The 27,766-nt window shown below is 52.4% G+C and overlaps 2 protein-coding genes and 2 non-coding genes across 7 annotated transcripts; all 4 read left to right on the top strand.

The window, feature by feature from the left end:
• Positions 1–500: 500 nt before the first annotated feature.
• Tbrg4 (transforming growth factor beta regulator 4) lies at positions 501–9,368 on the top strand. Of its 4 annotated transcripts, XM_075944300.1 has the most exons (13): positions 501–610; positions 1,214–1,302; positions 2,649–2,808; positions 2,899–3,107; positions 4,249–4,572; positions 5,173–5,344; positions 5,598–5,755; positions 6,138–6,248; positions 6,707–6,851; positions 7,128–7,373; positions 7,513–7,624; positions 7,733–7,847; positions 8,348–9,368. In XM_075944300.1, the coding sequence occupies exons 5-13, from the start codon at positions 4,420–4,422 to the stop codon at positions 8,447–8,449; spliced, it is 1,314 nt and encodes a 437-aa protein (XP_075800415.1). In that variant the 5' UTR covers positions 501–610; positions 1,214–1,302; positions 2,649–2,808; positions 2,899–3,107; positions 4,249–4,419; the 3' UTR covers positions 8,450–9,368. The 4 variants fall into 4 exon arrangements, with proteins under 4 accessions (XP_075800415.1, XP_075800412.1, XP_075800413.1 ...); XM_075944297.1 differs by having other exon boundaries at positions 507–610; positions 2,649–3,107; XM_075944298.1 differs by having other exon boundaries at positions 511–552; positions 2,649–3,107.
• Positions 4,861–4,997, top strand: LOC142833207 (small nucleolar RNA SNORA5). The gene has a single exon (XR_012907344.1). It is a non-coding gene; the product is annotated as a small nucleolar RNA SNORA5 (small nucleolar RNA).
• LOC142833206 (small nucleolar RNA SNORA5) lies at positions 5,375–5,505 on the top strand. The gene has a single exon (XR_012907343.1). It is a non-coding gene; the product is annotated as a small nucleolar RNA SNORA5 (small nucleolar RNA).
• A 9,478-nt stretch (positions 9,369–18,846) lies between the features above and the next one.
• On the top strand, positions 18,847–26,887 carry Nacad (NAC alpha domain containing). The gene is given in 10 exon segments (XM_075944295.1): positions 18,847–18,940; positions 18,943–19,020; positions 19,023–19,112; positions 21,636–25,433; positions 25,562–25,671; positions 25,749–25,820; positions 26,072–26,218; positions 26,324–26,467; positions 26,591–26,713; positions 26,793–26,887. Coding segments are annotated over 10 exon segments (4,671 nt in total). The 3' UTR covers positions 26,808–26,887.
• Positions 26,888–27,766: the final 879 nt, after the last annotated feature.

The raw sequence follows: 27,766 nt of genomic DNA, 5'->3' as shown, positions 1-27,766 counted from the left end.
GCCCCGCTGCTGCTCTGCTTCTTGAATCAGCCTCAATAGTAGCACAGGCTAGCCTCAGACCCCTGCTTTGGCCCCCAGTACTGAAATTACAGGAATTTATAGGTGTGTCATCGTACGTGGTGTGCTTTCGTCGTTTAACCTAGACAAACAGCTTAGATTTCCAAAAGACCTTCAGAGCTATACAACTCGCTTCTCCGTAATTAGTCGCCGTTTGGCAGCGCTCTCCAGCCCCACACCACCTCCGCGGGCCGCACCCCCAGAGACGGACAGACTTTGAAGTCGCTACCCAAACGCCGCACTGGAAGGACGTTCTAGCCAGACGAATCCTGCCTTCCAGAACTCCCTTCCTCCCCTTCCGTCTGAGTTTCCTACCACCCGCCTCCCACCATGCTTCCTTATACCGGAAGCCTGTACTCAGTGAAGATGGAGAGGGCCGGGAAAAGGAGGAGGGCGTGGCCTGCGGCCGACCTCACCGGCTACGTCGCTTCCGGTGGCGCGCTGGTGACGTATCCGAGCGCGCCGGGCCGCGTGGAGGCCGTTCGGCGAATGGAGGTCAGCGAGGGTGATCGCTGCCCCGGTCTCGCGTCATGGAGAGCCCGGGTTGCTGAGCGTGGGTACCCGGGACGGGAAGGGTGGCTGGGGAGGGCAGCAGTTAGTAAGGGCCAGCGGGGCTATTGTGTGTGGGGGCTAGAGGGGGTGGAAAAGCTTTTGACTCAGTGACCCAAGGGCGCTGGCCGGTTGCAAATTCGGTTCCGGCCTGCTATTGCGCACGCGCCCCTGTGCCCGCCTTGGGCACGAGGCCTAGCCGGCTAGGCAAAGCTACCCACAGTGACCCTTGCGTCTCCTCCCAGTAGGTTGTCGTGGGTCTGCATTTTAGGTTTTAGGGTTGATACTTACTTAAACGCAGATTCGATTTAAATTGCTCTTAGAAATGTCTTGAGAATCGATTCGGTTGGCCAGCGCTTCCTTGCTGTCTGAGTTCATCAAGTGGTGGCTATTGAACTTGGGCAGATTTCCCCCTTATGAGCCATATTTTATTTCCTCGTGAGTGTAACTTAAGCCGGTCTTTTTACAGCTGCAGTAGTCTGCTCATGTGACAATAAAATAAGCTGGTCATGTACCCGATTCCCGGGAAAAAAAAATTAAGGTGCTTTCTGCTTCAGTCGAATCAAGGTTGAGTAACTTGTCTCATCTGGTTTCTGTCTCACTTTAGGGAACAAGACTGGGGCGAAATTGTTGAAAGAAACATGAATATGTAACATGTTCTCGAAGAAGGTCGCGTTTTCCAGGACTTGAAAAAAGGTAGTGTGTTTTGCCATGCCCTGTGGTTAGCCGGGAAGGCAGTTGCAAGTCTTGCACTGTGGGCTGAAAGTTCCAGGTTTATCCTGGTTTGCGGGAATTGGATAAAACCCGGGAAGGTGACTCTGGGTGGTGCCAGTGAGTTTTGCTCTTAAAAGTTTAGGGGTGTGGGACTGGAGAGATGGCTCAGAGGTTAAGAGCACTGGCTGCTCTTCCAGAGGTCCTGAGTTCAATTCCCAGCAACCACATGATGGCTCACAGCCATCTATAAAGAGATCTGGTGCCCTCTTCTGCTCTGTGGGCATACATGGAGGCAGAATGTTGTATACACAATAAATAAATCTTTGGGAAAAAAAAAAGTTTAGGGGTGTGACTCTATTGCACCTGCTTGCCTGACTCACATAAGATCTCCAGGTAGGCTGCCTGTAATCCTAAGGCTTAGGAATAGAAGGTCAAGGGCCTTCTATATAAAATGATTGAGCCAGCCTGGGCTGTATAAGATTCAGTCATAAAAAGGGAGGAAGAAAAGAAAAAGATCCCATTAAACTTGTTTTCTGTTTATATGTCTCTGTGTGAGCATGGACACATGTGCAGGTGCCCACAGAAACCCAGGGAGTTAGCTCTTGGGAGATGCAGGCATGTGTGAATCACTTAATGAGGGGACTGGGGACTGGATTTTGGTTATCTGGAAATAACAAAATACTATTAACTACCAATAACTACCAAGCCACCTCTTCAGCCCCTGCAAACGCATACACAGTGAGGGGGAAGGGCTTTTCTCCAGACCTAACACCTGTATCAGCCCCTGCAAACCCACACACAGTGAGGGGGAGGGGCTTTTCTCCAGACCTAACACCTGTATCAGCCCCTGCAAACACACACACAGTTGGGGGGGGGGTTCTCCAGACCTAACACCTGTATCAGTAGTGTTAGCATGTTTTCCCAGACATTTCAGGAACATGAGTTATATATCTGAGGTTTCCCAGAATCACTCTGACTTAGACTGTCCTGTCATATTTCTTTAAGCCAGTAATTTCTGATCCTGGATACCTTTGAAATTAAAAAAAAAAATGCCCAGATTGGCTTCTCATAAGCATTGAGCGGGACCTGAGTACGATTGGAAGTGCAGCTGGGGCTGGCGCCTCCCAGGCTGGAATGTGAGCTGTGGTGTCTGAGCACTTGTATGCTGAAACAGAAACTCGGGAGTTTGGCTTCAGAAAATGCTGTTATATATGTAATGGGTGTTCAGAACAGGGGAGGATTGGGGCCAGGTATTTAGGGTGACTGTATCTTCATGTCATTGCCATGGTTTTCTTCTAAGTTTATGTAATTCTCCCCTCTCTATTCAGGACCTTGGAATCGCTTGCTAGGAGTCTTCCCTCCCTCTCCCTGCCCCCACCATCATGGCGGTCCGCCTGATGAAGCAGTGCGCATGCCTGTTGAGAGAAGCTACCCGTCTAGTCCCCGCCATTGCTCCAGTTGGCCGACTGAGACTTGCCGGGGTGGCCTGTAAGCATTTGACCTCCTCAGTCAGTTCTCCCTCCTCGGGTTCCTTGACAGAGCTGCTGGGAAAAGAGCAAGTGTTTACACCCTACCCAGAGCACCAAGAGGTGGATGGCCTCATTGAGAAAGCCACTAGGCCAGAGGAACTGCTACAGCTGCTAGGTGGGGGTCATCGCCTGCACCACAACCACGCGGCCCTCATACTCATCCGGCTCTCTTACCTGCTGTCCGAGAAGCCAAAGGAGAAGGCTTTGCTTTTAGAGGATGCTCGCTTTCAGCAGCTTGTCAGTCGGGTCAACAGTCAGGTAAGCGCCAACATCTTCTCTTTAGGTCTGTGGAATCCTTGCAAGGAGCTTAGCTCCGTCCCTCACCACTAGCACCAGCAGTAGACAGGGCTCCTGGTATTTCTTCTAGATTGCAAAGAACTTGCCCGTGCTTTTTGTTCCTCCTCCTCCCAGGAGCCTGTTAGGTAAACGCTTGAGTCAAGGACAACCCAACATCTGGTATCAAACTAGAGAAGATGAGCCTGGTCCTTTTCAGTTCCTTTGGTGCTTTGTCCTTACATTTCTGCTCCCGCCCCCAGTGTCTGATTGCCCATTGACACCACCTGAAGTCAGGAGGTGCCCTGTGACTAGTGGTGGGCCCTGAACCCAGGGCTATTTTCTAGTCACATTCAGATCCTCAGAGCATGAACAGGAGGAAAAGATACGGCCTATTTGCATGGTTCTGCAGCAGCACTCAACTACAGCCAGTTTAGTCCCTGATGAGGATAGACTCCTTCACAGAGCTGCTTCCCTGGATCCCATCGGCTAATACAATCCTACCCTTGCTAAGCTGGCCTCATTGCCTCATCTCAGTGTGATAAGGAAGGGTTGGGCTAAGTGCGTTATAAAACCATTTGCAGTTTTTCTGTGTAGCCCCGGCTGTCCTGAAACTTGCTTTGTAGACCAGGCTGGCCTTGAACTTGGGTAGTATAGGAAGAACTCTTACGGTCTTGTAATTAAGCATGTTACTTAGCTTGTGCTGTGTGTATTCACATCAGATTCAAGTGTTTCTTCCCAAGTATATAATGTATAAATTAACTTAATAAGCCTCTTAGTCTGTGATTTAATTCTAGATGTGGTGTGTTTGTTTGGTGATTCTTAAGGTACAAGACTTAATACTGGAACAGAATAGTAAGTGGTAGTAACTTGGAACAGTAACAGTAGAAACAAAAGGAGGTTGTGTGACGTGGAACTGAGTACACCTTACAGGCATCAGTTCATCAGACTTAGCTCCAAGCACTCTACCCGCCCAATTATCTTCCAGCCATTCCCCCTTTCTTTGGAGGCTGCAAGAGCAGACTCAGGAATTCCTACGAGGCTGGGATGAGACTAGCTGCTCAGAGTAGTTGTATTAAATACCTTTGGAACTGGCTTCATGTTGTCCTTGTCCTTTTCTGTGTAGATAACTTCGATCTGGCATGGGACCCTTGTGAAGCTGCTGCGGAGCCTGTACACGCTTGTGCTTCCTCAGACCTCCAAGGAGCTGCAGTCGGTGGAACAGGAAGTACGCTGGCGTCTGCGGAGGCTCAAGTACAAGCACTTGGTCTACCTGGCTGAGTCCTGTGCCTCCTTCATGCAACAGCAGCACTCGCAGGAGCTGCTGGCTGAGCTGCTGATACACCTGGAGAGGCGCTGGACAGAGATTAATGACAGCCGCACAGTAGTGACCATGATGATGAAGGCAGGACACCTTTCAGAGTCACTAATGAACCGCCTGGAAGACAAGGTATGGGGCTGAGAACAGACCCTCTGGGGCTTTGGGCCTAGTCCGCGGGTGACAGTCTTCTGCAGAAAGGGAAGTTTGGAGCCCTAGAAGCCTCTCGGGTCTTATATGGGAAGTCAGTATTATATTAGAAGTCTCAGGTGTTATATGGGAAGGGGTCTAGGCACGTAAATCCAACACCTGACGTTAACACGTGAATCCTGGTTAGACCTGAGCTATCTCGTGTATGGTTCAGCTTCTAGATAAAACTAGAGGTAGCTCTGTCTGCTGCCCCTTCCATGTTGCTATCTCTGCAGTCAAGTCAAATTCAGTTCCTGTCTTCTCATGGTGGGAGCTGGCCCAGATGACTGCCACAGCAAGCTCTGCTGTTCATGGGCCCTATGTGCCCTGCCCTTGGGACCTAGGGATAAATTTGGCTGCAGACATTCTACTCTGGGCCCAGGAGTCTCTGGGGCAGGCAAAAAGGCTGATTCTGTGCAGCCAGGCCTGTGTTGAGTCAGCTCAGGCCCAGTTGCTATCTCACAGGGGCTGCACTGGATGGGACCCCTGCCCCCAGCTCGTCCCAACCACCTCAGCTGATCCCTGCGCGGCTGTGGTTGACAGTGCCTGGAGCTGGTGGAGCAGTTCGGCCCTGATGAGCTACGGAAGGTGCTGGTGACGCTGGCAGCACAGAGCCGGCGGTCTGTGCCCCTGCTGCGGGCCATCTCCTACCACCTGGTACAGAAGCCCTTCCCGCTGACGAAAGGCATGCTCCTGGACCTGGCCTATGCCTACGGTGAGAAGAGGGAGTCCTGGCCATGAACACTGCAGCCGTGTCAAATTCAGTGCCTGCCCCAATGATGGCAAGCACTGGCCCAGAAGGCTGCCATAGAAACTGTGACTCCTGAGCCCTGTTCCCCATGCTTGGTTCCGGGATAAAGCTAGTCACAGACACCAAACCTAGAGGTCAAGTCTGAGGTGGGTAGGGCAGTGGGTGTGGGGCACTGCCCTACCCACATCTAATCTCTGGTATCTGCTCCATCCCAAAGGTAAACTCAATTTCCACCAAACCCAAGTGTCCCAGCGCCTAGCTGCTGATCTCCTGCCCTTCATTCCCAGCATGACATTTAGCGAGGTGGCCCGTTGTGCCAAGTCCTTTGCCTTCCTCAAGTGGCTCAACCTGCCCTTGTTTGAAGCCTTTACTCAGGTGAGTTAGGACCAGTTCTAGGGTTCTCTGTGTAGAGGTTCTGCAGGCCTTCGTTGGGAACTGCTGCTTTGGTTATGGAAGCAAAGCCAAACTGAAAATGCTTCTTGGTGGGTTGTAAATGCATACTTTCTTACTGAAGCACTTCAGAGCAGTTGCCTGTTGGTTTGTGGGGGGCACCTTTGTACTCCCGGCTGCTGACCACTCCGAGTGGAATTATGTGAAAACATGGTGCCAGCCTGCACTTGTCCCTAGAGCTGTCAAAGAGTTTCTAAAACACCTGTCTGGATTTGGGTTCTGGGAAGCTGCTGCTGGGTGAAGTCTGGGCTCTCAGGAAGGGAGGGGACAGCTGTGTTGGGGTGCTTATTTTGTCACTCTGGCCTAGCACCTGCTGAGCAGAGCCCAGGATGTCTCCCTGTCCCACCTGTCCAGCATTCTTCTCGCTTTTGCCCGTCTGAACTTCCATCCTGAGCAGGAGGATCAGTTCTTCACCTTGGTATGAGCATTGAACTGCCACTAAGAGTAGCAGGGGTGGGGAGGGGCACAATATTTGGCATGGGAGGAAAGGGGGCATTTCTAGGGACCATTGGAGGGCATTTCCTGGTATGATTCTGAGCGCAGCCAGCCAGGGACAACAGCTATATTGCCACCTAAGTGACCAAAAGTTCTTCCTTCATCATAGTGCCTGTTGCAGAGCGTCACAGGGATTTGAGGCCTTGGGTCCCTGCTGGTGGGCAGATATGGGTAAACCTAGCTAAATAGCACCAGGATACTGGGCTCCTTGTACATGAGCCTTGGATTGGTGCCAGCCTTACTTACTCAGTCAGAATGTTGGTCTTGCTTTCCAGTAGCTGCCTCTGGCTCCACTATGACCAGGGCTTGGCTGCAGGCTTTTCTAGGGTATTGCAGTACTTGGGCTGAGCCTGCTTTCTCCACTATACTCTCCTTGCTCAGGTGCATGAGAAGCTGGGCTCCATGCTGGGGAGCCTGGAGCCAGCCCTGCAGGTGGACCTGGTGTGGGCACTATGTGTGCTGCAGCAGGTTCGAGAATCAGAGCTGCAAACAGTTCTCAATCCTGGACTTCACAAACAATTTCTAGGTGAGGATTCTGCCCCACACACATCCTGTAACATGGAAACTTCCTTGTCTACCAGCCAGGGAAGAAACTGGAGCAGAGACAGAAGGCCAGAGCACACAAAGCATACCCCCGTGGCTTTTTTCAACAACTCCCCGCAGTTGGCCTACAGATCTTAACTTTGGAGCCCCAGCCTAAGTTCCCCTAAATGGGCACCACTGCCTTCCCATGTCATATCTCTTGTGATCCTCACTGCACCTGCTGCTGAACGTCACCCCACCTTTTCTCTCATTCTCCCAGAGAGCAAGTCTCCAAAGGAGCAGAGCACCTTCCAGAAGTTGGTCCACATCAACACCACCGCCCTGCTGGAGCACCCTGAATATAAAGGCCCTTTCCTGCCAGCCTCAGCTGTAGCCCTCGGTCCCTCATCCTCTACCAAGAAGATGACACCGCTACAGAAGGAGTTGCAGGAGACACTGAAGGCACTGCTGGGGGGCACTGACCAGGGCAGCCTGGATGTGATCACCCAGTATGGCTGGGTACTGGGTAAGGGGTCCCTTCTGCTAGAAAAGGGTCTAAACCTTGCAGGCACCTGCCCCGTATGCTTATTTGCGTGTACACTGTGGGGTCTCTAAGGCATCACCTGCAAGTTCTCATCCCCATTCCTGCCTCCCCCACCCCCCAGATGCAGAGGTGCTCCTGGATGCCGATGGCCACTTTCTGCCCCTAAGAGATTTTGTTGCTCCTCACCTTGCCCAGCCAGTAGGAAACCGACCACTGCCCCCAGGAGCTAAAAGGTAGGTGGCCAGGGATCCCTGCTAAAGGACACAGCAGTACTGCTCTTGACGTTAACTCCTTGTCTTCATCCGAGAGCCTGCCTTGTAAGCACCCTTGCCTCCTGCTAGGATCGCTTTCCTGCGCTGGGAGTTCCCTAACTTCAACAGCCGAAGCAAGGATTTGTTGGGCCGTTTTGTCCTAGCTCGTCGACATATCCTGGCTGCAGGCTTCCTAGTAGTAGATGTGAGTACCTGTTGGGCAAGGGACCACTGCCCTGACCTGTTGAAAGAGCTAGAAGGATCCAGAGAGGAGCCAGGGTCTTCTCTCCCACAGCCGCACAGAGGCTTAGCTAGCCTCCTGTGGGTGCCCTGAGTGCAGCACAGCCACTGGAGCTATTTCCTCTACTGTGCTGTGTGACTCTGGAGCTGCCGCACAGGAGCGCTCGGTGCTCCGCGCATGTGGAGGGCGGATTTCCTCCAGAGAGAAAGTTCAGAGCTTTCAGGGCTACACAGAATTTCTATCACATTTTCTTCAGATGCCCTGCTGGGATGGATCTCTCTGGTTTGCAATCTCTTTGCCCCTGCCAGAGCCAGGACCTCTCCATGTGCTCTTCCTGAGGACAAAGGCTGGGTGTTTAAATCTGTCAGGCACCAGCACTAACAGAACAGGAGGGGCTACTGGCCATGTGAAAACAGGAAAGGACTCCATGGCCCATGTGACCTATCTCCACCACTTTCTTCCAGGTACCATATTATGAATGGCTGGATCTCAAGTCTGAATGGCAGAAAGGTGCCTACCTCAAGGACAAGATACGAAAAGCAGTGGCTGAGGAGTTAGCCAAATGACCTTTCCCATTGCTTCAGACTGCATCCCAGAGACCTGACTATTCAGTGGCCCAGCAGTGAGTGCTGGCAAGACAGAGTTGTCACCCTGAAGCATGAACCATCTCTATAGGACCTTGGCCAGAGCAGTGGGGTGGCCAGCAGCTCCAGAACAGGTGGACCTAATAAATCTGTGGTTTTGGTGGATGCCAGGTATCCTCCTGGGCTCTTTATGTGTCTCCTCTATCCCTGCCCCCTGCATTTTGGACACACAGTCCCTACCTCCTTCCCCAGTGTGCGCTCCTCCCCCAGCTCCCCAATAGTGTCTGTGTGGTTTGGCACAGCAGAGGGCTGACTTGGGAGACAAAACCTGGGTCCTGGACATGTGGACTCCATGAATGAGGAGCTTCCCTGGAAACCCACTAGACTAGAAGTGTTAGCAGAATTCTGATTATGGACCTGAGAGGTTCCCTCCATGCCCATGTGACTACAGAGTATCTAGTGGTAACTGCTGGTCTGGGAGCATTTGGAAAAGAGAAAAGTTCACTTGGCTGACATTACAAGTTTCGTGGCCAGACCGTCACTCTGATGGTAGCCTTAACCATATAGACAAGTCAGGAACCACCAGTTCAAGATGGCAGCCTAAGCACTTGTTGGATAGCAACAGAGTATCTACCTTTACAGGAGACTCCCATGGACAAGGCTTGCCCAAAGGGGAGTCTGGAGATGGAAGTTCTTGTCTTACTCTGTGCATTCCTTCCAAAGCACCAGTCCTCACCCTCTGTGTGGCTTAGCACTTCTGTTGTCCTGCACAAGCCTGCTAGTCAGCACAGGTGAAGGGGAAGCAGAAAGGTGGCTGCAGGAAAGGAAGAGCTGGCCGCAGCTTGTCTGAGATGGGGCGGCTGGTTGGTGTTGAGAAAATAAAGATCCATGCTGCTCACCACATGGACCACTGGCTTTTCTTCAGAGCTACCTAGACAGCACCAGTTAATACTCAGGTGACTTCCTCCATGGTAGGGCTGTGCTGCAAAATCACTGCGGTCCTGACATGAGCAGAAATCAGCGTGGGGGGAGGGCACTGTTCGTGTCACAGGATCCATAAGACTTGGCCTATCAGAATTCCATTGTTACTGTCTTCAGTCTAAGAACATTACATGGAGGACTCAGGATACAGACTTTGGGATTGGATTTAGGGAAATGAGTTTTTTAGATTATCTCATTTAATAACATCTTACTGATGGTGTTTGTATTTGTTTCTGGGGTTAATTTTAGTTTTGTGTAGGTGTTGTTTTCATGTGGGTATATGCAGATGAGTGAAGGTACCTGTGGAGACAGAGGCATCCAGTCCTCTGGAGTTGGTGTGGATGCCAAGAACTGAACTCGAGTCCTGGAAATGCAGCAGGTGCTCTTCGCTGCTGAGCTCTGCCTCTGCTGTCTGAATAGTTCCTGCATGTCTCTTGTGAGAGGGCTTACGCTGCGTTCACAGGGTCCCAGTTCTTGGGTTGAGGTGGTCTATCTGCAGCGCTGGGGATCAGACCCAGCATCTATGTGTGCTAGGTTGGTGCTCTGCAGAGCTACACTTCCAACCTCGGTTTGTTTTATGGATTCTAGATCTTATTCCTGTTTTTTTTTTTTTTTTTTTTTTTTTTTGGATTTTTTGAGACAGGGTTTCTCCGTAGCTTTTTGGTTCCTGTCCTGGAACTAGCTCTTGTAAACCAGGCTGGCTTTGAACTCACAGAGATCCGCCTGCCTCCGCCTCCCGAGTGCTGGGATTAAAGGCGTGCGCCACCACTGCCGGGCTTCTTAGTCCTTTCTTGACTGCAATTTGCAAATATTTTCTCCTAATGCATATTGTGGTTTCTTTAGTCCTTTTAACTGGGATCTTTATGGAGTATAAAATTTCCATTAGATTCAGTTACTCATTAGACTTACTTTTATAGGTTGTACCTCAGTGTCAAGTCTTGAGAATTGTAGTTCCTGCGTGTCTCTTGTGAGAGGGCTTACGCTGCGTTCACAGGGTCCCAGTTCTTGGGTTGAGGTGGTCTATCTGCAGTGCTGGGGATTAGACCCAGCATCTATGTGTGCTAGGTTGGTGCCTAGGGGGCTGGAGAGTTGGCTCAGTGGTTAAGAGCTCTGGTCACTCTTCCAAAGGACCCAGGTTCAATTCCCAACACCCGCATGGCAATTCACAACTTTCTGTAACTCCAGTTCCACGGGATCTGGCACCCTTATACAGACATGCATGCAAGCAAAACACCAGTGTACATAAAAAATATACATTTTTTAAAAAATTGTGCTTAGCCCCAAGAGCCCTGAAATTCTTCCTAAAAGTGTTAAATTTAAGGATCATCTTTACCTAGCTTTGTGCACCTGTGTTCATATGTACTTGAGTATGCGGGCCACAGACAAGCCTAGGAGGTGGTCCTTAGGCACTGTCCACTGTGGTATGTTTGTTTGGGGGTTTTGTTATTTTGAGACAGTTTTCTTATGTAGCCCTGGATGTCCTGGAACTTACTCTAGACCAGGCTGGTATCAAATTCAGAGATCCACCTGCCTCTGCTTTCCAAGTGTCAAGTGCTAGGATTAAAGTTGTGTGCCACCCACCGCCCCAGCTTTGGTTTTGTTTTTTAAGTTTTCTCTCTGGCCTGGATCTTGCCAGGTAGGCCTGGCTTGCTAGCCAGGAAGCCCTGGGGTCCTTCTGTCTCTTCCTTGCTGTAGCTGGAACGCAAGCATGCATGCAGGCATCAGACTTGGGTCCTCAAGTACATCAGCAATCTGCTATCTCCCCAGTCTTTGCCCTTGTGTTTGGACGCATGGCCTCGTGACCAGGAAAACCCTCTGTTGAGAAGCCCTCTTCCCCTGTTGATTTTTATATTTGTACTTCTGCGAGAAGTTCGCATGTTTCCGAGTTCTGCTATTGATAAACTTTCTGTCCGTGTGACAGTGTTACATACTCAGAATTACCACGGCTGTAAAATAGCTGTAGCCCAGGCATGATGCGCCATACCCAACACTTACAGGGGCTGGGCTGATCAGGAGGATTGCAATTTGTGCTAACCTGAGCTATTGCTTTGCCTTAAGTAGCCAAGAATAGTGACTCGGAACTTTATTCGCAGGTGGATCTGTGAGTTCAAGGCTAGCCTAGTTTACAGAGTGAGTTCCAGGGGACAGCCAGAACTATATAGTCAAACTCTTGTCTTGATAACAAATTACTTAATGACTCCTATTTAAGATGGCTCAGTGTATGGCTTAGAATGACTGGTTCCCGTGGCACTGTGCTGTTTGTTCAGTTTGGGGCAGGAGGTGTTGGGGAGAGGAATTGAGACAGGGTCAGCCCTGGAACTTGCTGTGTAAGCCAGGCTGGCCTGGAACTCACAGAGATCCACCTGTATCCTTAGTGCTGGGATTAAAGGTGTGTGCTGCTACACCAGGCGTATTTTACTTATACAAGAGCATGTGCAGGGTCCTGATTTAGAGCTGGAGTTAGAGGCAGGAATGAGCTGCCTGCCTGATTCTGGGAACCAAGGGGGGCCTCTGAGAGAGCAGCCCTGTGTTGGTTGTTCTTGTCTGTTATTATAGAAACCCAGACTTGTCACTTCTGTGTTCTCTTAGTCTCCCACCTTTGGAAGCTGACCTTGAATTTCTGCTCCTGACCTTCCTGCTACCTCCTGCCAACAGCTCCTATCAATGGGTTTGTTAGATCGACTTACAGTCTAAGGAGTCAACAGCGGATGGATTAGATTGACTCACAGGTTAGGTAGTCAGTGGGAGCTGCTTAGCACACAGGCTGGTTTAGAATTGTCTCAATCTGGCGCTCAAGATCTAGAGAATTCCTGAAGAGCCACTTGTCTTCAGTCCAGTTTGGAAGGCTGAAGATGCTGAGTTCCAGTGTTAGTGACAGGCGGCTGCAGCAGCAACAGCAAGGTACAGATGTGGACAGACTGCTGGTCCTTTCCTGGCTGCCCAGACCCAAATAATCACACAGAAACTATATTATAACACTGTTTGGCTAATACCTTAGGTGTAGTCCTAGTTAGCTTTTACATCTTAAATTAACCCATTTCTATTCTTCTCTATGTCACTATGAGGTCTACTGGTAAGGTTCCCACATCCTCTGGCAGCTGTGTGGTATCTCTCTGACTTTGCCTACTCTCTTCCAGCCTTGCTGTATTTTGCCCTACTGTATAGGGCCAAAGCAGCTTCTTTATTAACCAATGTAAATAAAACATTCACAGCATACAGAGGGGAATCCCACATCAGCTTTCCCTCTGGCTAGTGTGGGTACATCTGCTCCTTCTGTGGCTGCTGCTTGGTCTTTGGCCTCTGGTGTCTGTCTAGTGAGCCACCATGCACAGCACGGGTCTTCGTGAATGGGGCTGTTATGTATTATCTATACATCTGGACAGGCCAGAAATGTTCACAGCTTGTCTAGTGTCTCTTAGTTGGTCCCATGTTCGATCAAGTTGAAAACCAGGATTAACCATCAAATGTAAACACAAATGTCTTTCTATGTGTCTGTGCACAAACTAGACAAACATGTCACTCCGAGTCCTTGTTCCCGTGACTTAGCATGTGGCCTTAGCTGGTGTCCATAATCACCGCCCTCTACTCCCCATTCTGTATTCATCCTCTGCAAGCACTTCAGCGGGTCTTGGTTCTTTCCTTTCACCCCTGAATGCTCTGGGCCCTTTTCATCCTACTTGGATTGGATTGGAACCTCTCATTGGACTTAATTACAGGACACGGCAACACCAGTGCCCCTAAAAGGAAGGATCTCCTGTATTCCATAGGCCCATATTTCATACATATATAGGATTGTATATTGGGTAATGATTCAAGGCATATACAAGCTTCTGGAAGATCCTGTCTGAGGCCTTGAATTTTGATTGAGTTTACTCCCTGGTGCACATAAGCTTTACCAACAAGAGTGGCCGCTACTTTCAGCTCGCTTGGTCTAATCAGTGTGGTGTCGTTGATGTAATGGACCAAAAACAGCTAAGAGCTCACATCAAGCCGGGGTCAGAACACGCTGGGGATGGCTGAAGGCTTTTGTAGTCTCAAAGCCTGCTCCAGTGACACACTTCCTAATCCTTTCTTAACAGTCCCACCCACTGCCGGTGGGGCCGTTTTCACTCAAACCACATTGCTTCACAACAGGCTGTAAGTCTCTGATTATATCTGAAACTCCCGCAGACACGTCCTGGCACGGGAACTGTTCTAGACACTGCTCTCCTGGAGTTGAGGGAGGAAGCGGTTCAAGGGAAAGGTGTTGAATGGAGCCATCCTTCAGTACACAGTAGGCGTCTGAAGATCAGGCCCCGCCACATTGTTCCATTGAACAAGGCAAGGGTTTTACTTATTTTTCCCCAAAGATTTATGTTTGGTGTTTTTGTTGGGTTTGGTGCCAAATTACCTGATTTATAAAACATATTATGAAATAACCTTTTTTTTTCTGAGAGAAAAATTTCAAAGTTATGTTAATTTCACTTTAAAATTTTGGTAGAAATTTCCAATCTAGTTTTTTGCAGGTTTTGTTGTTTGGAGACGGGGTGTCACTAGGTAGTCCTGGCTGGCCTGGCACTCACTATATTGAACTTAGTGTCATTCTGCTTCTGCCTCCCAAAAACTGCAATTATGGACCCTCAGACCCTGCTTTGTGCATGAAGTTTTCTTTTCCTATTTTCTTTTTATTTCTGTTTTGCATTCATGACGGTATGGGTATTTTGTTGTTGATGATGTTCGTTTTGGATTTTTTTTTATTTGTGTGTTTTGAGACTGGGTTTCTCTTTGTAGCCTTGGCTGTTCTGGAACGAACTCTGTAGACCAGACTGGTCTAGAACTCACCTGCCTCTCTCCCAAGTGCTAGGATTAGAGGTATGCATCACCACTACCTAGTTCCTTTTGGGTTTGTTAGCCAGGGTCTCACTGGTTAGCCCTGGCTGTCCTGGAATGTACTACCAAGCCCTGCTGTTAAATATGTTGGTACTGTTTTATGGACTAGAAAAGTGGTCTCTTTTGAGGAATGATCTAAGGGCATTTTTAAAATACATATTTTCTGGAACTACCAAGATGGCTCAGCTGGTAAAGGCATTTTCTGCCAAGCCTGACAACCTCAATTCAATCCCTGGGACCAGCACAGTGGCAAGAGACAGCCAACTCATGTGAGCTGTTCTCTAACCTCCACATATTCAGTAATGTGCACGTACACACATTTGGGCCTGGCATGGTGGTACACTCCTTTAATCCCAGCACTAGGGAGACAGATCGGATCTCTGTGAGTTCGAGTCCAGCCTGGTCTACAAGAGTGATTTCGGGGCTGGAGAGATGGCTCAGCGGTTAAGAGCACTGGCTGCTCTTCCAAAGGTCCTGAGTTCAATTCCCAGCAACCATATGGTGGCTCACAACCATCTGTAATGAAATTTGGCTCCCTCTTCTGGCGTGCGGGCATACATGGAGGCAGAATGTTGTATACATAATAAATAAATCTTTAAAAAAAAAAAGTGAGTTCCAGGGCAGGCTCCAAAGCTACAGAGAAACCTTGTCTCAAAAAATAAATAAAATGGGGCTGGAGAGATAGCTCAGAGGTTAAGAGCATTGCCTGCTCTTCCAAAGGTCCTGAGTTCAATTCCCAGCAACCTCATGGTGGCTCACAACCATCTGTAATGAGGTCCGGTGCCCTCTTCTGGCCTTCAGGCATACACACAGAATATTGTATACATAATAAATAAATAAATATTTAAAAAAATAAAATAAAATTTTGAAAAAAATCCAAACACTTGAAAACTTCAGTCTTTTAAAAGTGCACTCTCAGCTGGGCAGTGGTAATACACGCCTTTAAACCCAGCACTTGGGAGGCAGATCTCTGTGAGTTCGAGGCCAGCCTGGTTTACACAGTGAGTTCCCGGACAGCCGGGGTGGTTAAACCTGTCTCAAAAAAAAATAAAAACAAAACCCCCCTAAAGTCCAGTCTCTTAACTTTGCGCTCCTGTAAAAATCCAAAATAGAGTACTTCCTCTTCCAAGAGGGAAGAACCAGGGCACGGTTACAATGAGATAACCAAACTCCAGCAGTGTAAGTAGTTCAGTGGCTAACGTCTAGACTGCCTGTGATCTGGGCTTTAACAGGCCTGAGGAGTCTTACATCGTGAGCTCTGCAATACTTAACAGTTTGTCTCATAGACTCAGGCCACTCCACCCACTGCTGGGTTTTTATGTGATTTGGTTTATTTGTTGGTTGGTTGGTTGGTTGGTTGGTTTTTGGTTTTTCAAGACAGGGTTTCTCTATGAAACAGCCTTGGCTCTCCTAGAGCCAAGCATAGACCAGGGTGCCTCGAACTTACAAAACAAAGATCTGCTTACCTCTGCTTCCCAAGTACCGGGATTAAAGGCATGTGCCACCACCACATCCAGCCCCACTGCGGTTCTTCGTGTTCCCACAGACCTGGTGTGTCTCCATACAGTGGGTTCTCAGCTGCTCTCCATAAACCCTTCGTGTCTTCAGCACCAGTAGAAAACTTTCAGAGCTATGTGGGATACTCTTACATATTACTAAGTCAACTGCCAGCCTGAAATTAAGCCTTGACCTACTGGACCATGGCTCCTGTGTGCTGACCCTGAGAAAATACTTCTTGGGAGATTTGACTCAGTGAGACTGGTCTCTTAACCACGCCTTTCCCCCTCCACCCCCAGCCCCAGTTAACCATTGTCAATTGTCCCAGTAAAGCAAAAGTTTCACTTCAGTGGTGCTGATCTCTTGTTAAAAGTATGGCTGATTCTTCAGTCCCAGCTGACCAGAAACCACAGATTCTTAATTCAAAACATCACACAGATGGCCCCAGGAGAGTCTTTGGAACCTCACAAGCCAGGCCTCCATCGTCAGTATCTCCCTCGACATTCCTGTCTCCCAAACTTCCGGGACAGGTCATTAAACTCCGGGCATCCAATGACCCTTTATATATATATATACAATATTCTATCTGTGTGTATGCCTGCAGGCCAGAAGAGGGCGCCAGACCCCATTACAGATGGTTGTGAGCCACCATGTGGTTGCTGGGAATTGAACTCAGGACCTTTGGAAGAGCAGGCAATTCTCTTAACCACTGAGCCATCTCTCCAGCCCCCCAATGACCCTTTTTAACCCAAAGCTCCAGATACCTCCACAATCCTCCCACAAAACAGCGTGCTCCGTCCATCACAGCAACAGACCCATTTTCTGGTACCAGCTGTTGGATGAGCTTGCTTCCTGTTGCTGTGATAAACACCATAACCAAAAGCAACTGGGCGGGGCACTCGGGAAGCAGGTAGATCTCTGAGTCTGAGGCCAGTCTGGTCTACAGAGCAAGTTCCAGGACAGAGCTATACAGAGAAACCCTGTCTCAAAAAGAAAAAAAAAAAGAAAAAAAGAAAAGCAACTTGGGGAGGAACAGACTTGTTTAGCTTACATGTCCTGATCACAGCTGACCACTGAGAAAAGCCAGGCCAAGGATGAGCAGAGACAGAAATGGTGGAGCAAAGCTATGCACTGGCTTGCTTTCTTACACCACCCAGGAACCCAGGACCAGCTGCCAAGGGTGATACTGCCCACAGTGAGCTTGCCCTCCCACATCAGTCACCAACAAAGGAAATCTGATAGAGGCAGTCTTTCAAGGTTCCCTCCTTCCAGATGGCAAGCTTAGGTCAAGTTGACAAAAACAAAACAGAACAAAACAAAAACCCACAACTAACCAGCCCGGCCACTATGCATGCCTGGCTTTTCCGCTTTCTTGGTTTTGGTTTTTGTTTCAGAGGGGGCAGAATGAGACATGAGGTCCACGCTGGCCTCAAATTCACTATGTAGCTAAGGATAACCTTGAACTCCGATCCTTCATCCACCATTTCCTGAGCGTCTGTCTGACTTTCCTGAGTGGCATTTTCTTTTGCCAGTGTCCCATCAGGGCATCCATAGGGCTGGCAAGGGAACGAATATGGTGCCCAGAAGGTTCCCTTGTCCTACCAGCCTCTGCTGGTGTGGCTGGGCCTTGATTCCATATGGAATGGAGAAGGTGTCATGGTCTTCCCGCAGGCAGACTGGGGTAAAGAAACACCAGGCCTGGCCTCCACCCACGGATGAGGCGCTGCAGGGTACCTTCCTGTTGACATTCACCTGGTTCCCCCCTATGTCGAGGCTGTTTTCTCATCTTTGAGAGTTCTATTTTAGTTTTCTTCACTTTACGATTGACCTTGGGGGGCGGGGACACAGAGACAAGACCATACCATCTTTTCTGGGCTGCAGGTATCAGGCCTCACAAAAAAAGACTGGTTTCTGGAAATTCTGTGATGTTGACAACATGGTAAGGAGCAGTCAGCACGATGGCGGTTGGCATACAACTGTCTTTTGTTTGTGTTTTTAAGTCCACAGGAGGAAACAACTTGGGAGATGAGGTAAGGGTCTTTAAGTGGAGCGTATAAAGGCAAGGTAGGAATATCAGTATCGGGTGGAAAGATGGGTGAGTTGTCAGCAACAGAGAGGGTTGGGGCAGTTCTGCAGGAGATGCTGAGCTGTTCCGACACGGTGGGTAAGGGCAGCAGAGGTACATTCGTGCACAGGGATGCACCTTGAGTCAGGTGCAAGGGAGTGGGGAACAGCACCTGGCCAGCTTCCTAGGCTGACTGTATACCCAGAAGATCCTGTGCACGGGCGCTCCCTCCCTTTTTGCCTCCACAACTGCTCATTTCCCCAACTCCAGCTCAAAGACCACAATGTGTCATTCATTCATCTCCTGGTGCCTGGCACTGGGAGGGGTGGAGGGATAAACTGGGCAGTGCAACAGCCGGTGTGGAAGCAATAGCATATTTCAGGAAGGGAAATGGTGAGCATCGTCTCTGGAGGTGGGCACAGGCCCTGCCGGGAATAGAGTGCGGTGCATTTCTCTTCTGGCCTAGAGATCCGAGGGGTGAAGGAAAGAAAGCCGATCTCAGAGCTAGAGCTCAAAGATCAGCCCAGGAGCTCCTCTGGCGCCGCTTTCCCTGGCGCACCCAGCTCCATCTCCCGTTGCCACAGAGACAGGAGGTGGTTGCTATGGAGACTGACTGCCACGACCAGCCAATCCCGAGCTGCTGTTTCAGCTCATCCTGGCGCCTGGAGGTAATAACTCCTTCCTTGGACTCCCGGCGTCCTCTGCCCAGTCATTGAGAGATGGGTTGGGCCATCACTCATTAAAGTAGCCCTGCCCACTCTGCAAAATACATATCTATCTCCCCAGATTAACCCGCACCCCTGGTTCTGGCAGCACCTTTTGCCTATTCCAACTAAGAGACGATGTCACCTTGGGAGGAGCCCGGACTCCAAATGGATGCTGGATGCTGCTGGAAAGGCGGGGCAGGGCGCAGCCTTCTGGCCCTAGACTCAGCAGTGTGAGAGAAGTGATGGGATGAACGTGGGGAATGAGCGCCCTCCCTCTGGCACTCCGCAGTGCCTGGCGCGGTGGCGCACGCTCACTCGGCTTGAGAGGCGGGCGGGGCAACGCTGACGTCATCCACGCCCCCCCCCCAGCAGAGGGGCGGTGGCCGAGCTGGCTACTCCGAGCACATTGACGGACAGAGGGACAGAGAGAAGGGGGACCGGCAGGCACACGTCCAGGCCATGCCCGGGGAGGCTGCGCGTGCTGAACTGCCGCTGCCTGAGGCAGGAGAGCCAGGATCCCGCACAGGTGAGACCGCAGCGGCTCCCCGTTCTGGCCAAATACCTTTCTCTGGCTTTCTCTCTCTCCATCCCTCAGCCTCCTAACAGTCCCCTCCTCTATCTTTCCAGACCTGTTCTTCCCTCTACATTGCATCCTTCCCCCACCCCCACCCCCAGGATTTCATGAAAGCCTGGAGGCCGCAGGGATCATCCTCCAAACCTGAAGCCATGAAGGGCAGTGTCTTTCACTCTGGGCTGGCGCGAGGGGGGTGCTCTTTGGACCAAGTCCCATTTGCTTGAGCTTGTGCGCCACATCGCGTTTCTTTGTCCACAGAGAGCTATGGGGCCACAGGACCCACGGTGGGTGGCCGGTTTGGAAGCAGGAGTCCCAGAGGGTACTACAGGCTTACCCGGTGACCACCAGAGGGTCCTTTGAAGTACCTTTGGTGTCCAGGGCAGACTAAGAAAGGAGGTGTAGGGCTGATGGGAGTCCAGCCAGAGGACACTAGCAGAGCTGAGTCTGGAAGGTGAGGCCTTGGGGAGGTGACGTGGCCGGCAGTGGTCTTAATATGTAGACGCTGGAGAAGCAGGGGCATTATGTTGGTGGGAGCCAGTCCACTTGCAGGCCTGAGGGTACTCTTAAGCTTGAATGGTCCCTGCTGGAGATGAACTGTGTGGGGCTTGGGCAAAGCCAAGGGCACCTTGCTGTGTGCAAGAAGTCATCTGGGGACAGAATGGGCAGGAATAGGGATGGCACCAGTGCTGGGCCAGAGGCCTGACTGAGAGCTAACACAGATACCACCCTACTCTTCTTGGGGGACTGACAAGTCAGGCGGGGGACTCCCCAGACCCAGTGGCAGGCTGGTTCCTTTCTGGCTTGCTTGGTGACTTTGGATGAGTCATGAAACAGACAACAACAACAAAAATCCCCCACGACTTTGGCCTTTTATTTCCATTTTAACCTTGGCCCAATTCTGCCCTTCTTCTGCCCTGAGGCCACACTAAGAAGTAGAGATGGCAAGAACCTGACTTCAGGACACCCAGTGATGGCTACTAACCACACCCACTTCCAGTGCCAGGTGTCCCTCAAGGGACCCGAAGGATCCCCTTCCCTTTCTGTCAGGACCCCTGGTTGCCCTGGTAGCCCAGCTGCAGGCCAATGAGCCCAGCCAGTGTCGAAGAGCCCAGTGCCCTGACACCGCTGAGAGCAGATATGGGGGAAGTGGCTGTCCCCTCTTCAGCCTCCCTCTCGTCCTGAGTGAGATCTACCCAGCAGCTGAGAAAGACAAAGCCACGGTGCAGGCCATGTTGCCCTGTCACCAGTGAGCATGGTGGAGCCAGCAGCATTGGCTGTGTGCCTGCCAGAGCGGCAGGCCCCTAGGCACTGCCCCTCCCCCGCTCATGCAGGACTCTGGGGACAGTAGGAAGGCTTTAAGTGGATACTTCAAAGCGATGTGTGTTTGGCCATGGTCCAGGTGAGAGAGGAGCTGGGAGCTGTTACAGAGGTCACAAAAAAAGGGGGGGCTTACAAAATGATGCTTTCAGCACCCGGAGTACACTGGCGGGGCTGAGCTAAAAGCCACGGGACTCAGTGACTATGCTGTGATCTCAGTGGTGATATACAGGCCAGTAAGACAGCAGCAGCCAGAAAGTTAGGAGGTGGTATGGGTGCTGCCATCTGGAGAGGTTTGTCTGCTACCTTCCTAAGTACTTTCAGATTCACGGGGCATCATGGCATGGGCATGTTTGCAATGTGGCATGTCAGCTGAGGGCATGCCAGCCCATGAGAAGGACCCAAGGCAGGCCAGGAGCTCCCAGAATGGCAGGGGAATCTGTTACCATGAGTGGCTGCCACCATGGAGAGGAAGAGGCCAACCTTCTCTCAGCTGTCCTGTTCCCAATGAGCACCTGATCACCATCATTTCCCACCACTGCCCTTTGGAGCAGATGCTACCACTCAGATGCTGGTACATGTCTGTCTCTGTTCTCCAGAAACTTAGCTGCATACAGGGCTTTGTGGGGAGCTCTGGGAAACCTGAGGTTGGCCTCGAGTATAGGCAAGGGTAGGGGAGAGATGGGCTAGAGGCAAACCTCCTGCTTTTCAGCAGAGCTGGAATGTTCCAGAGCTGTAGTGTAGTGTAGCCCTTGCCACAGGGAGGAGCTGGCATTGTCCCGTGGATTCTCATAGCCCTGTTCCTGCCAAGCCCAGGTGAATCAAGCTGAAATAGCAAACCGGACTCAGAGAGACAATGGCTGATTGTACCTTTGTAGAAGTGTCCCAAGAAAAGCCTGGGTTTCTTTCTAGTACACATTCCTCATGGCTCCCCTTCCTATAAAGCCTGTCAGTAGCTGCCTGCTCTGCTGACATCCCTGGAAAGTCTTCCTCAAGTCCACTTAGCCTCCATGCCACCCTCATCTCTGCTACCATCCCTGGCCAGCCCTCCTCTGCAATTTTAGCCATGGAAACCTGCTGTCCCATGTTTCAGCTCTTCACCTGGCGTGGCCTGAGATGTGTCCAGTAGGCATCTCGTGTCCTTTCCTGTCTCCACAGATCTCTCACGTGATGCAGCCAATGCCACCATCCTGAAAGGGGACCAACGAGAGCCCCATGCCCTGACCCCAGGGCCCAGCCTTCTGGCTCTCACATTCCTGTCCAGCAAACCAGGTGCCCGGCCCCAGCCTGAGGGAGCCAGCTGGGATGCAGGGCCCAGTGGGGCTGCCTCAACCTGGGTGGACCCAGCAGAGGGCGGTCCAAGTCCAGGGGTCCTCCCCGAGGGCCTACCTCTCCAGCCTTTGTCTGCTGAGGTCCCTCTCCCCACCACCCTGGAGCCCCGCATCGTGATGGGTGAGGAGACATGCCAGGTCATCCCTTCACCCAGGGCAGCCTGGCCAGTGCTCAGGGACCGGGAGGGTGGGCACATGGCCCTGCATCCACCTCCGGAGCTGTGTTCTCAGGGTGATCCTCCTGTGCCTTCCCCTCCCCCCGACCTTGAGTCCTACTTCACACCCCCCTCCACTCCCACCAAGACCATCTATGGCCTGCTCCCTGACCATGGGCCCCACAGCGATGCCTGGGACCTGGAGGCCGAGCTGCTGGATGAGTTACTGGACTCAACGCCAGCTTCACCCTCAGGCTCCTATATTACAGCAGATGGGGACAGCTGGGCCTCATCGCCTTCCTGTTCCCTCAGCCTGCTGGCCCCAGCTGAAGGGCTGGACTTTCCCTCCGACTGGGGCCTCTCCCGGTCAGGGTCTGCGGCGGATGAACTAGAGCCACACCCCACAGACCCTCCAGAGCCCCCATCCTCGGAGTCTAGCCTCTCAGCCGACAGCAGCTCTTCCTGGAGCCAAGAGGGCCATTTCTTTGACCCGACCTTCTTAGCCAACGACCCGATGATCCCTGCCGCCCTACTACCCTTCCGGGGTAGCCTCATCTTCCAGGTGGAAGCCGTGGAAGTGACACCCCTGTCCCAAGAGGAGGAGGAGGAGGAAGAGGAGGTGGCTGCTGGTGCTGCCACCCCGGATGGAGACCTGGCCGGAGAGGGCGAGGATGACAGCACATCTGGTTCCTTCCTGCAGTCACTGTCCGATCTGTCCATCATCGAGGGCATGGACGAGGCCTTCGCCTTCCGGGATGATACCTCAGCCCCCTCCTCGGACTCGGACTCCGCTTCCTATGCCGGGGCAGATGACGACAGGCTGTACAGTGGGGAGCCCCATGCCCAGCCCAGTGCCGAGAGTACAGAGCAGGAGCACAGAAGCGAGGTCACATTTCAGGGGACAGAGCACGAAGCCCGTCTCACCAATAGCCAGGAATCGATTGCAGAACTAGCAGAAGAGGCTCCAGTTTTAGGCAGAGAGTCTGAAGCTACCGTGCCCCTCCCTGATCTGCGAGCAGCTCCAGACCCTCAGGAGGAAGCTACCACAGTCACCCCCAGGGGAGGGAACGAAGAAGTTGATGCGGTTGCTCAGCAAGCACCCAGCACACTGCCCCAGCCCTGCCAGCAGGGGCTGAGCACAACTTTAGGCTCTAAGCCTGTCCCTGCACAACCAATTCTAGATCTGCAGGAAGAAGCAAGCCCCACCTGTCCAATCCTTCCTGATAACCTGAAGGAAGGAGGCCTGGGCCTTCCCTCCACACTGGAGTATGTGGCTGTGGCTTCAGTGAGACCCCAGAAGGCCGAGGGAGCTGCTGCAATGCCCCAGGACTCCCCTATTACTTTAGCCCCATTATTGCAATGTGCAGATCCCGCCTCAGGCCCAGAGTCTGTGGCTGTAGTCACTCTGAGGCTCCGGCAAGATGAGGGGTGTGTCATAGCAGTGCAGGATGCTCTTGTGGCACCACTGTCTCCACTCCTACAGAGTACAGATGTGACTACATTTGGGTTCCAGCAGGCTGAGGAAGGCATCACAGAACCCCAGGACTCCCCTGTGGCATCATGCCCATCCCTGAAAGGCTTAGATCCAGAACCTGAGGCTCTGGCCACATTGGGGTCCCAGCAGGATGAAGGGATTGCCCCAGTACCACAGGACTCTGCTATAGCATGTCTACCCCTGCAAGGCTCAGACCCCACCTCAGACCCAGAGCCTGAGGCTCTGGTCACACTGGGGTCCCGACAGGATGAAGGGATTGCCCCAGTATCCCAGGACTCTCCCATAGCATGTCTGTCCAGGCAAGGCTCAGAACCAGAGCCTGAGGCTCTGGTCACACTGGGGTCCCAGCAGGATGAAGGGATTGCTCCGGTACCCCAGGACTCTTTAATGGCATGTCTACCCCTGCAAGGCTCAGAACCTGAGGTTCTGGTCACACTGGGGTCCCAGCAGGATGAAGTGATTGCCCCAGTACCCCAGGACTCTTTAATGGCATGTCTACCCCTGCAAGGCTCAAATCTCACCTCAGACCGAGAGCCTGTGCTTGCTGCCACAATGGGACCACAGCAGACTGAGGAGGGTGACACCATACCCCAGGTTACCCCAGTAGTATCATCTTCACCCCTGCAAAGCTTAGATTCAACCTCAGAACTACAACCTGTGGCTGCAGCCACACTGGAGTCCCAGCAGGCTGAAGGCAATGCCACAGCAGCCCAGGACACCCCTGAGATGGCACCTCCTTCCCTCCAAGATACAGATTACACCTCCGACCTAGAGCTGATAGTCCAAGACACCGTTCAGACACTGCAGAGAGAAACAGGCTACACCCCAGAGACGAAGCCTTCAGCCTCTGAGGTCCATCAGGAATCAGGCATGGCCTTAGGACCAAAGCCAGTGCCCAGGGAGCAGGATGCAGAACCCCCTCTAGGCTCGGCACTCCCAGCTCCAAAGCCAGCCCAACAGAATGGCTCAGAGCCAGCTGTAAAAGCTGATAACCCTGGGGCTCCAGAAGAGCCATGTCCCACCTTGAGCACAAAGACCTCTGAGCCTGCATCTTGTGCGGGAAAGGAAGTAGCGGAGAGCCTATCTGCACTCAAGCAAGGAGCATGTCTTGAAACACGTGATGGGGTCAAGACCCACTCACCTCAAAGAGAGGCCCTGGGGGCCAAGAACAAGCGGGGCAGAGGTCACAAAGCACCAGGGCACGGAAATGGGTCTAAATCGGCATCCCAAGGTATCGGGGAGACTTCCAAGGCACATTCTGCTGCGGGCTCTGAGGTCAGCCAGACACAGCTGACCTCAGCTGTGGAGGGAAGGGCCCTGAGCAGCAAGGACACCTTGGGCCCCAGGCTTCCTGCGGCTCTATCCGTGCAAGCCAGGCTAGGTTCCTGCCCAGGGTCCCCAGCAAGGGCCACATGCACACTGAGCAGAATCTACTCTGAAGACACTGCCAGGTCTGCGCCACCCTTCCTGCAGCTGGAGCCCATGCTAGGCCTGGGTAGCAGAGAACGGTCTCAGAGGACCCCAGGTGCCCTTAATCCTTCCCTGGCAAATTCCGCTAGTGACCTGCCCACCGCATCCCAGAAGAGGTTCCTGGACCCTGACCCTCCTGCTCCCAGTGCCCTCGACAGGGCATCCCAAACACCCCCAGCCTCCTGCCTGTGTCCCACTCCCCAGAAAGCCTCTGTGGAAGAGGAGCCCCCAGCCTCTCGTGGTCTGATGCCTCGGGCAGAAGCCCAGGGACCTGTTGCTGTTACTGCCTCGGGATCCACAAAGCCTCTGGGGGCCCGGCAGCGTGTCAGCCTCTCACCTCACTCCACCCTCAACCCCAAGGTGAACCCCACAGATGCCAAAGACCTGGCTTGCATCATCTCAAGCCCCTGCCAAGTGCCTCCTCCCTCTGGGACCCAGAACCCAGCTGGCCCTCGAGGGTTCCCAGCCCATGAGCAACAAGAGGATGAAGACAGCCTAGAGGAAGGTAAGGGTATGTGGGGGTCAGGGCCTGGCCAGCTAGACTTCTTCTAGGGAGACACTAGAGGATGATGGGACTGGAGGACCCTCTGCAACAGCAAGAGGCCCTCATACCTCACCTCCCCCTTCCCCCAGACTCACAGAGGGCCCCAGGCTCTGGCCAGCATTCGGACAGCCATGGGGAGTCGTCCGCCGAGCTGGATGAGCAGGACCTCCCATCTCAAAAAGCGCAGTGCCCGGCACAGGTGCTGGTCCCAGAAAGGGGTGGGTGTCTGGGCATTGCCCCGGCCCCCGCAGATGCTTAGCCTTCACCTTCCTACAGGGCTCAGCAGGCAGCAATGAGGAGACCATTGCCAAAGCCAAGCAAAGCCGCAGCGAGAAGAAGGCTCGAAAGGTCAGCTGAGGGCTCCCCCAGAGCGCCCTGGGAGAGGACATGTATACAGGGAGGCACCCTTACGAACGCCCCTCATAGCCTGTGGCCAGTGAAACCCTAGCTACGAAAAGGGCTTTGAGTTAAATCTAGTAACCCTCACCCCTAACACTGGGATGTCCTGAGGCCCTTCAGAGGGAGGTCAGCCTGACACGGGGAACGGCAGCCACCCAGACACAGGTAAAATGGTCTGAGTCTCCTGCCCTCCACCTCAGGCAATGTCGAAACTGGGCTTACGGCAGATTCAGGGAGTCACCAGGATCACCATCCAGAAGTCCAAGAACATCTTGTTTGTCATTGCCAAGCCAGATGTCTTCAAGAGCCCCGCCTCTGACACCTATGTGGTCTTTGGTGAGGCCAAGGTCTGTCATGCTGTCATGTTAAGGCTAAGGCTATAGCCATGCTGTGGTTTGGGGAAAGGCCAGCGGGTCAGTGAGCTCTGTTCACACAGCTGTCCTATACTGCAGATTGAGGACCTGTCCCAGCAAGTACACAAAGCTGCAGCAGAGAAGTTCAAGGTGCCCTCAGAGTCCTCAGCACTGGTCCCCGAGTTGGCACCTGGACCCCGGGTGAGGCCAGAGTGCGAGGAGCAGGAGGAGGAAGATGAGGAGGTGAGGCCTAGAGGCTCCCAACACTTGACTGGGGGTAGAATAAGGGCAGGATGGGATTCTGCCTGGGCAGCACCCTGCTCACGGGCCTCAGGCAGCTAAGCCACCCCCCATCCCCTCCACCAGGTAGAGGAGGCTGGACTGGAACTTCGTGACATCGAGCTGGTGATGGCCCAGGCCAATGTGTCCAGGGCAAAGGCCGTGCGGGCACTGAGGGACAACCACAGCGACATCGTCAATGCCATCATGGTGAGCACTTCCGCAGCCCAGATGCCCCTATGGCGGTCCCGCAGAAAAGGCCTCTTTTAACCTGGCTCTTCTTCTGCAGGAACTGACAATGTAGCTACTGACTGGAAGCTCAGGCCGCTCTGCCTCTCCCCAGCCTGTTGCCCAATAAATGAGTGTCACATCCTCACCCTCTGGTATAGTCTCTGTCATCTGTACGTCATCGCCAGGCCACCATCACCCCTCAGTGTCCATCAATCTCTGCTGTTACCTGACAGTACCCACAACATCCCTCATCACCCCCAGGGTTCCTTCACCCCTCTCTGGCTCTCAGATCCAGCTGGAGCAGCATGGCCGTGTCCTCCCTGTCCTTCCCTTCCACACACACCCTGCTGGTGTGCACACGGGAACATGAGGCCATAAGTGGGCACAGGGTGGACTACAGCTTGTCTTCAGTCTCTGTACACGTCCAGGAAAGAATTAGCTGCATGTCAATCAAGAGACCACCCCAACTGTCTTGACTGTCTTGCCTTGTCCTAGGCGCCCATGACCAGCCCCAGGATAGCAGATGACAGAAAAATTCTGTCAAATACTGTCCTGAGGCCATGACTGCTGAGACCCCGGGGATACTCTAGCTTACCCAGGAGACAACTGAGGTGTCCACAGAGCCCCTGGGGCTCTACCACAACCACCCAGGGCAGAGACAGTCCTGGTCCTCACACAGCTCTTCTGCCCAGGACACAGCACTTCCTCCCCGAGTGTGGGCAACAGAGGAAGTTGTCCCCTCAGCCCAGCTTCCTAGGGCTGCCTGAACCCAGGTCACTTCCCTCCTTTCAGTGGCTAGGAGAGCTTTAAGGGGTCTGAAGGGTAGAGGCCAGAAGGAACTCAGCAAGGCTTAAGAGAACAGCTGACTGGGGAAGGGGACAGAATGAGGCCCATTGGGCCAAGGCCAAGTCAGCCTTTCAGAAGCCCCAACTCTCAGCTCTTGTACCCTCACTTCTGATCGTCCAGGAGGCCTTCACAAAGGGCCAGAGCTGCTACTGTCCTGGAGATGATCTGTACAGAGAATGCAAAGAA

The sequence above is a fragment of the Microtus pennsylvanicus genome, chromosome 12 (genome assembly GCF_037038515.1).
Source record: "Microtus pennsylvanicus isolate mMicPen1 chromosome 12, mMicPen1.hap1, whole genome shotgun sequence".
Classification (NCBI taxonomy): domain Eukaryota; kingdom Metazoa; phylum Chordata; class Mammalia; order Rodentia; family Cricetidae; genus Microtus; species Microtus pennsylvanicus.
Note: the sequence above shows the minus strand (reverse complement) of the source record. Positions and strands in the feature narration are given on the sequence as shown.

Bases quoted from the DNA above. Each gene is read 5' to 3' on its own strand.
- Tbrg4 (XM_075944297.1), top strand. From the start codon at position 2,703: ATGGCGGTCCGCCTGATGAAGCAGTGCGCATGCCTGTTGAGAGAAGCT. The intron at 6,852-7,127 runs GTGAGGATTCTG...TCATTCTCCCAG, and splicing joins ACTTCACAAACAATTTCTAG to AGAGCAAGTCTCCAAAGGAG. The intron at 7,374-7,512 runs GTAAGGGGTCCC...CCCACCCCCCAG, and splicing joins CCAGTATGGCTGGGTACTGG to ATGCAGAGGTGCTCCTGGAT.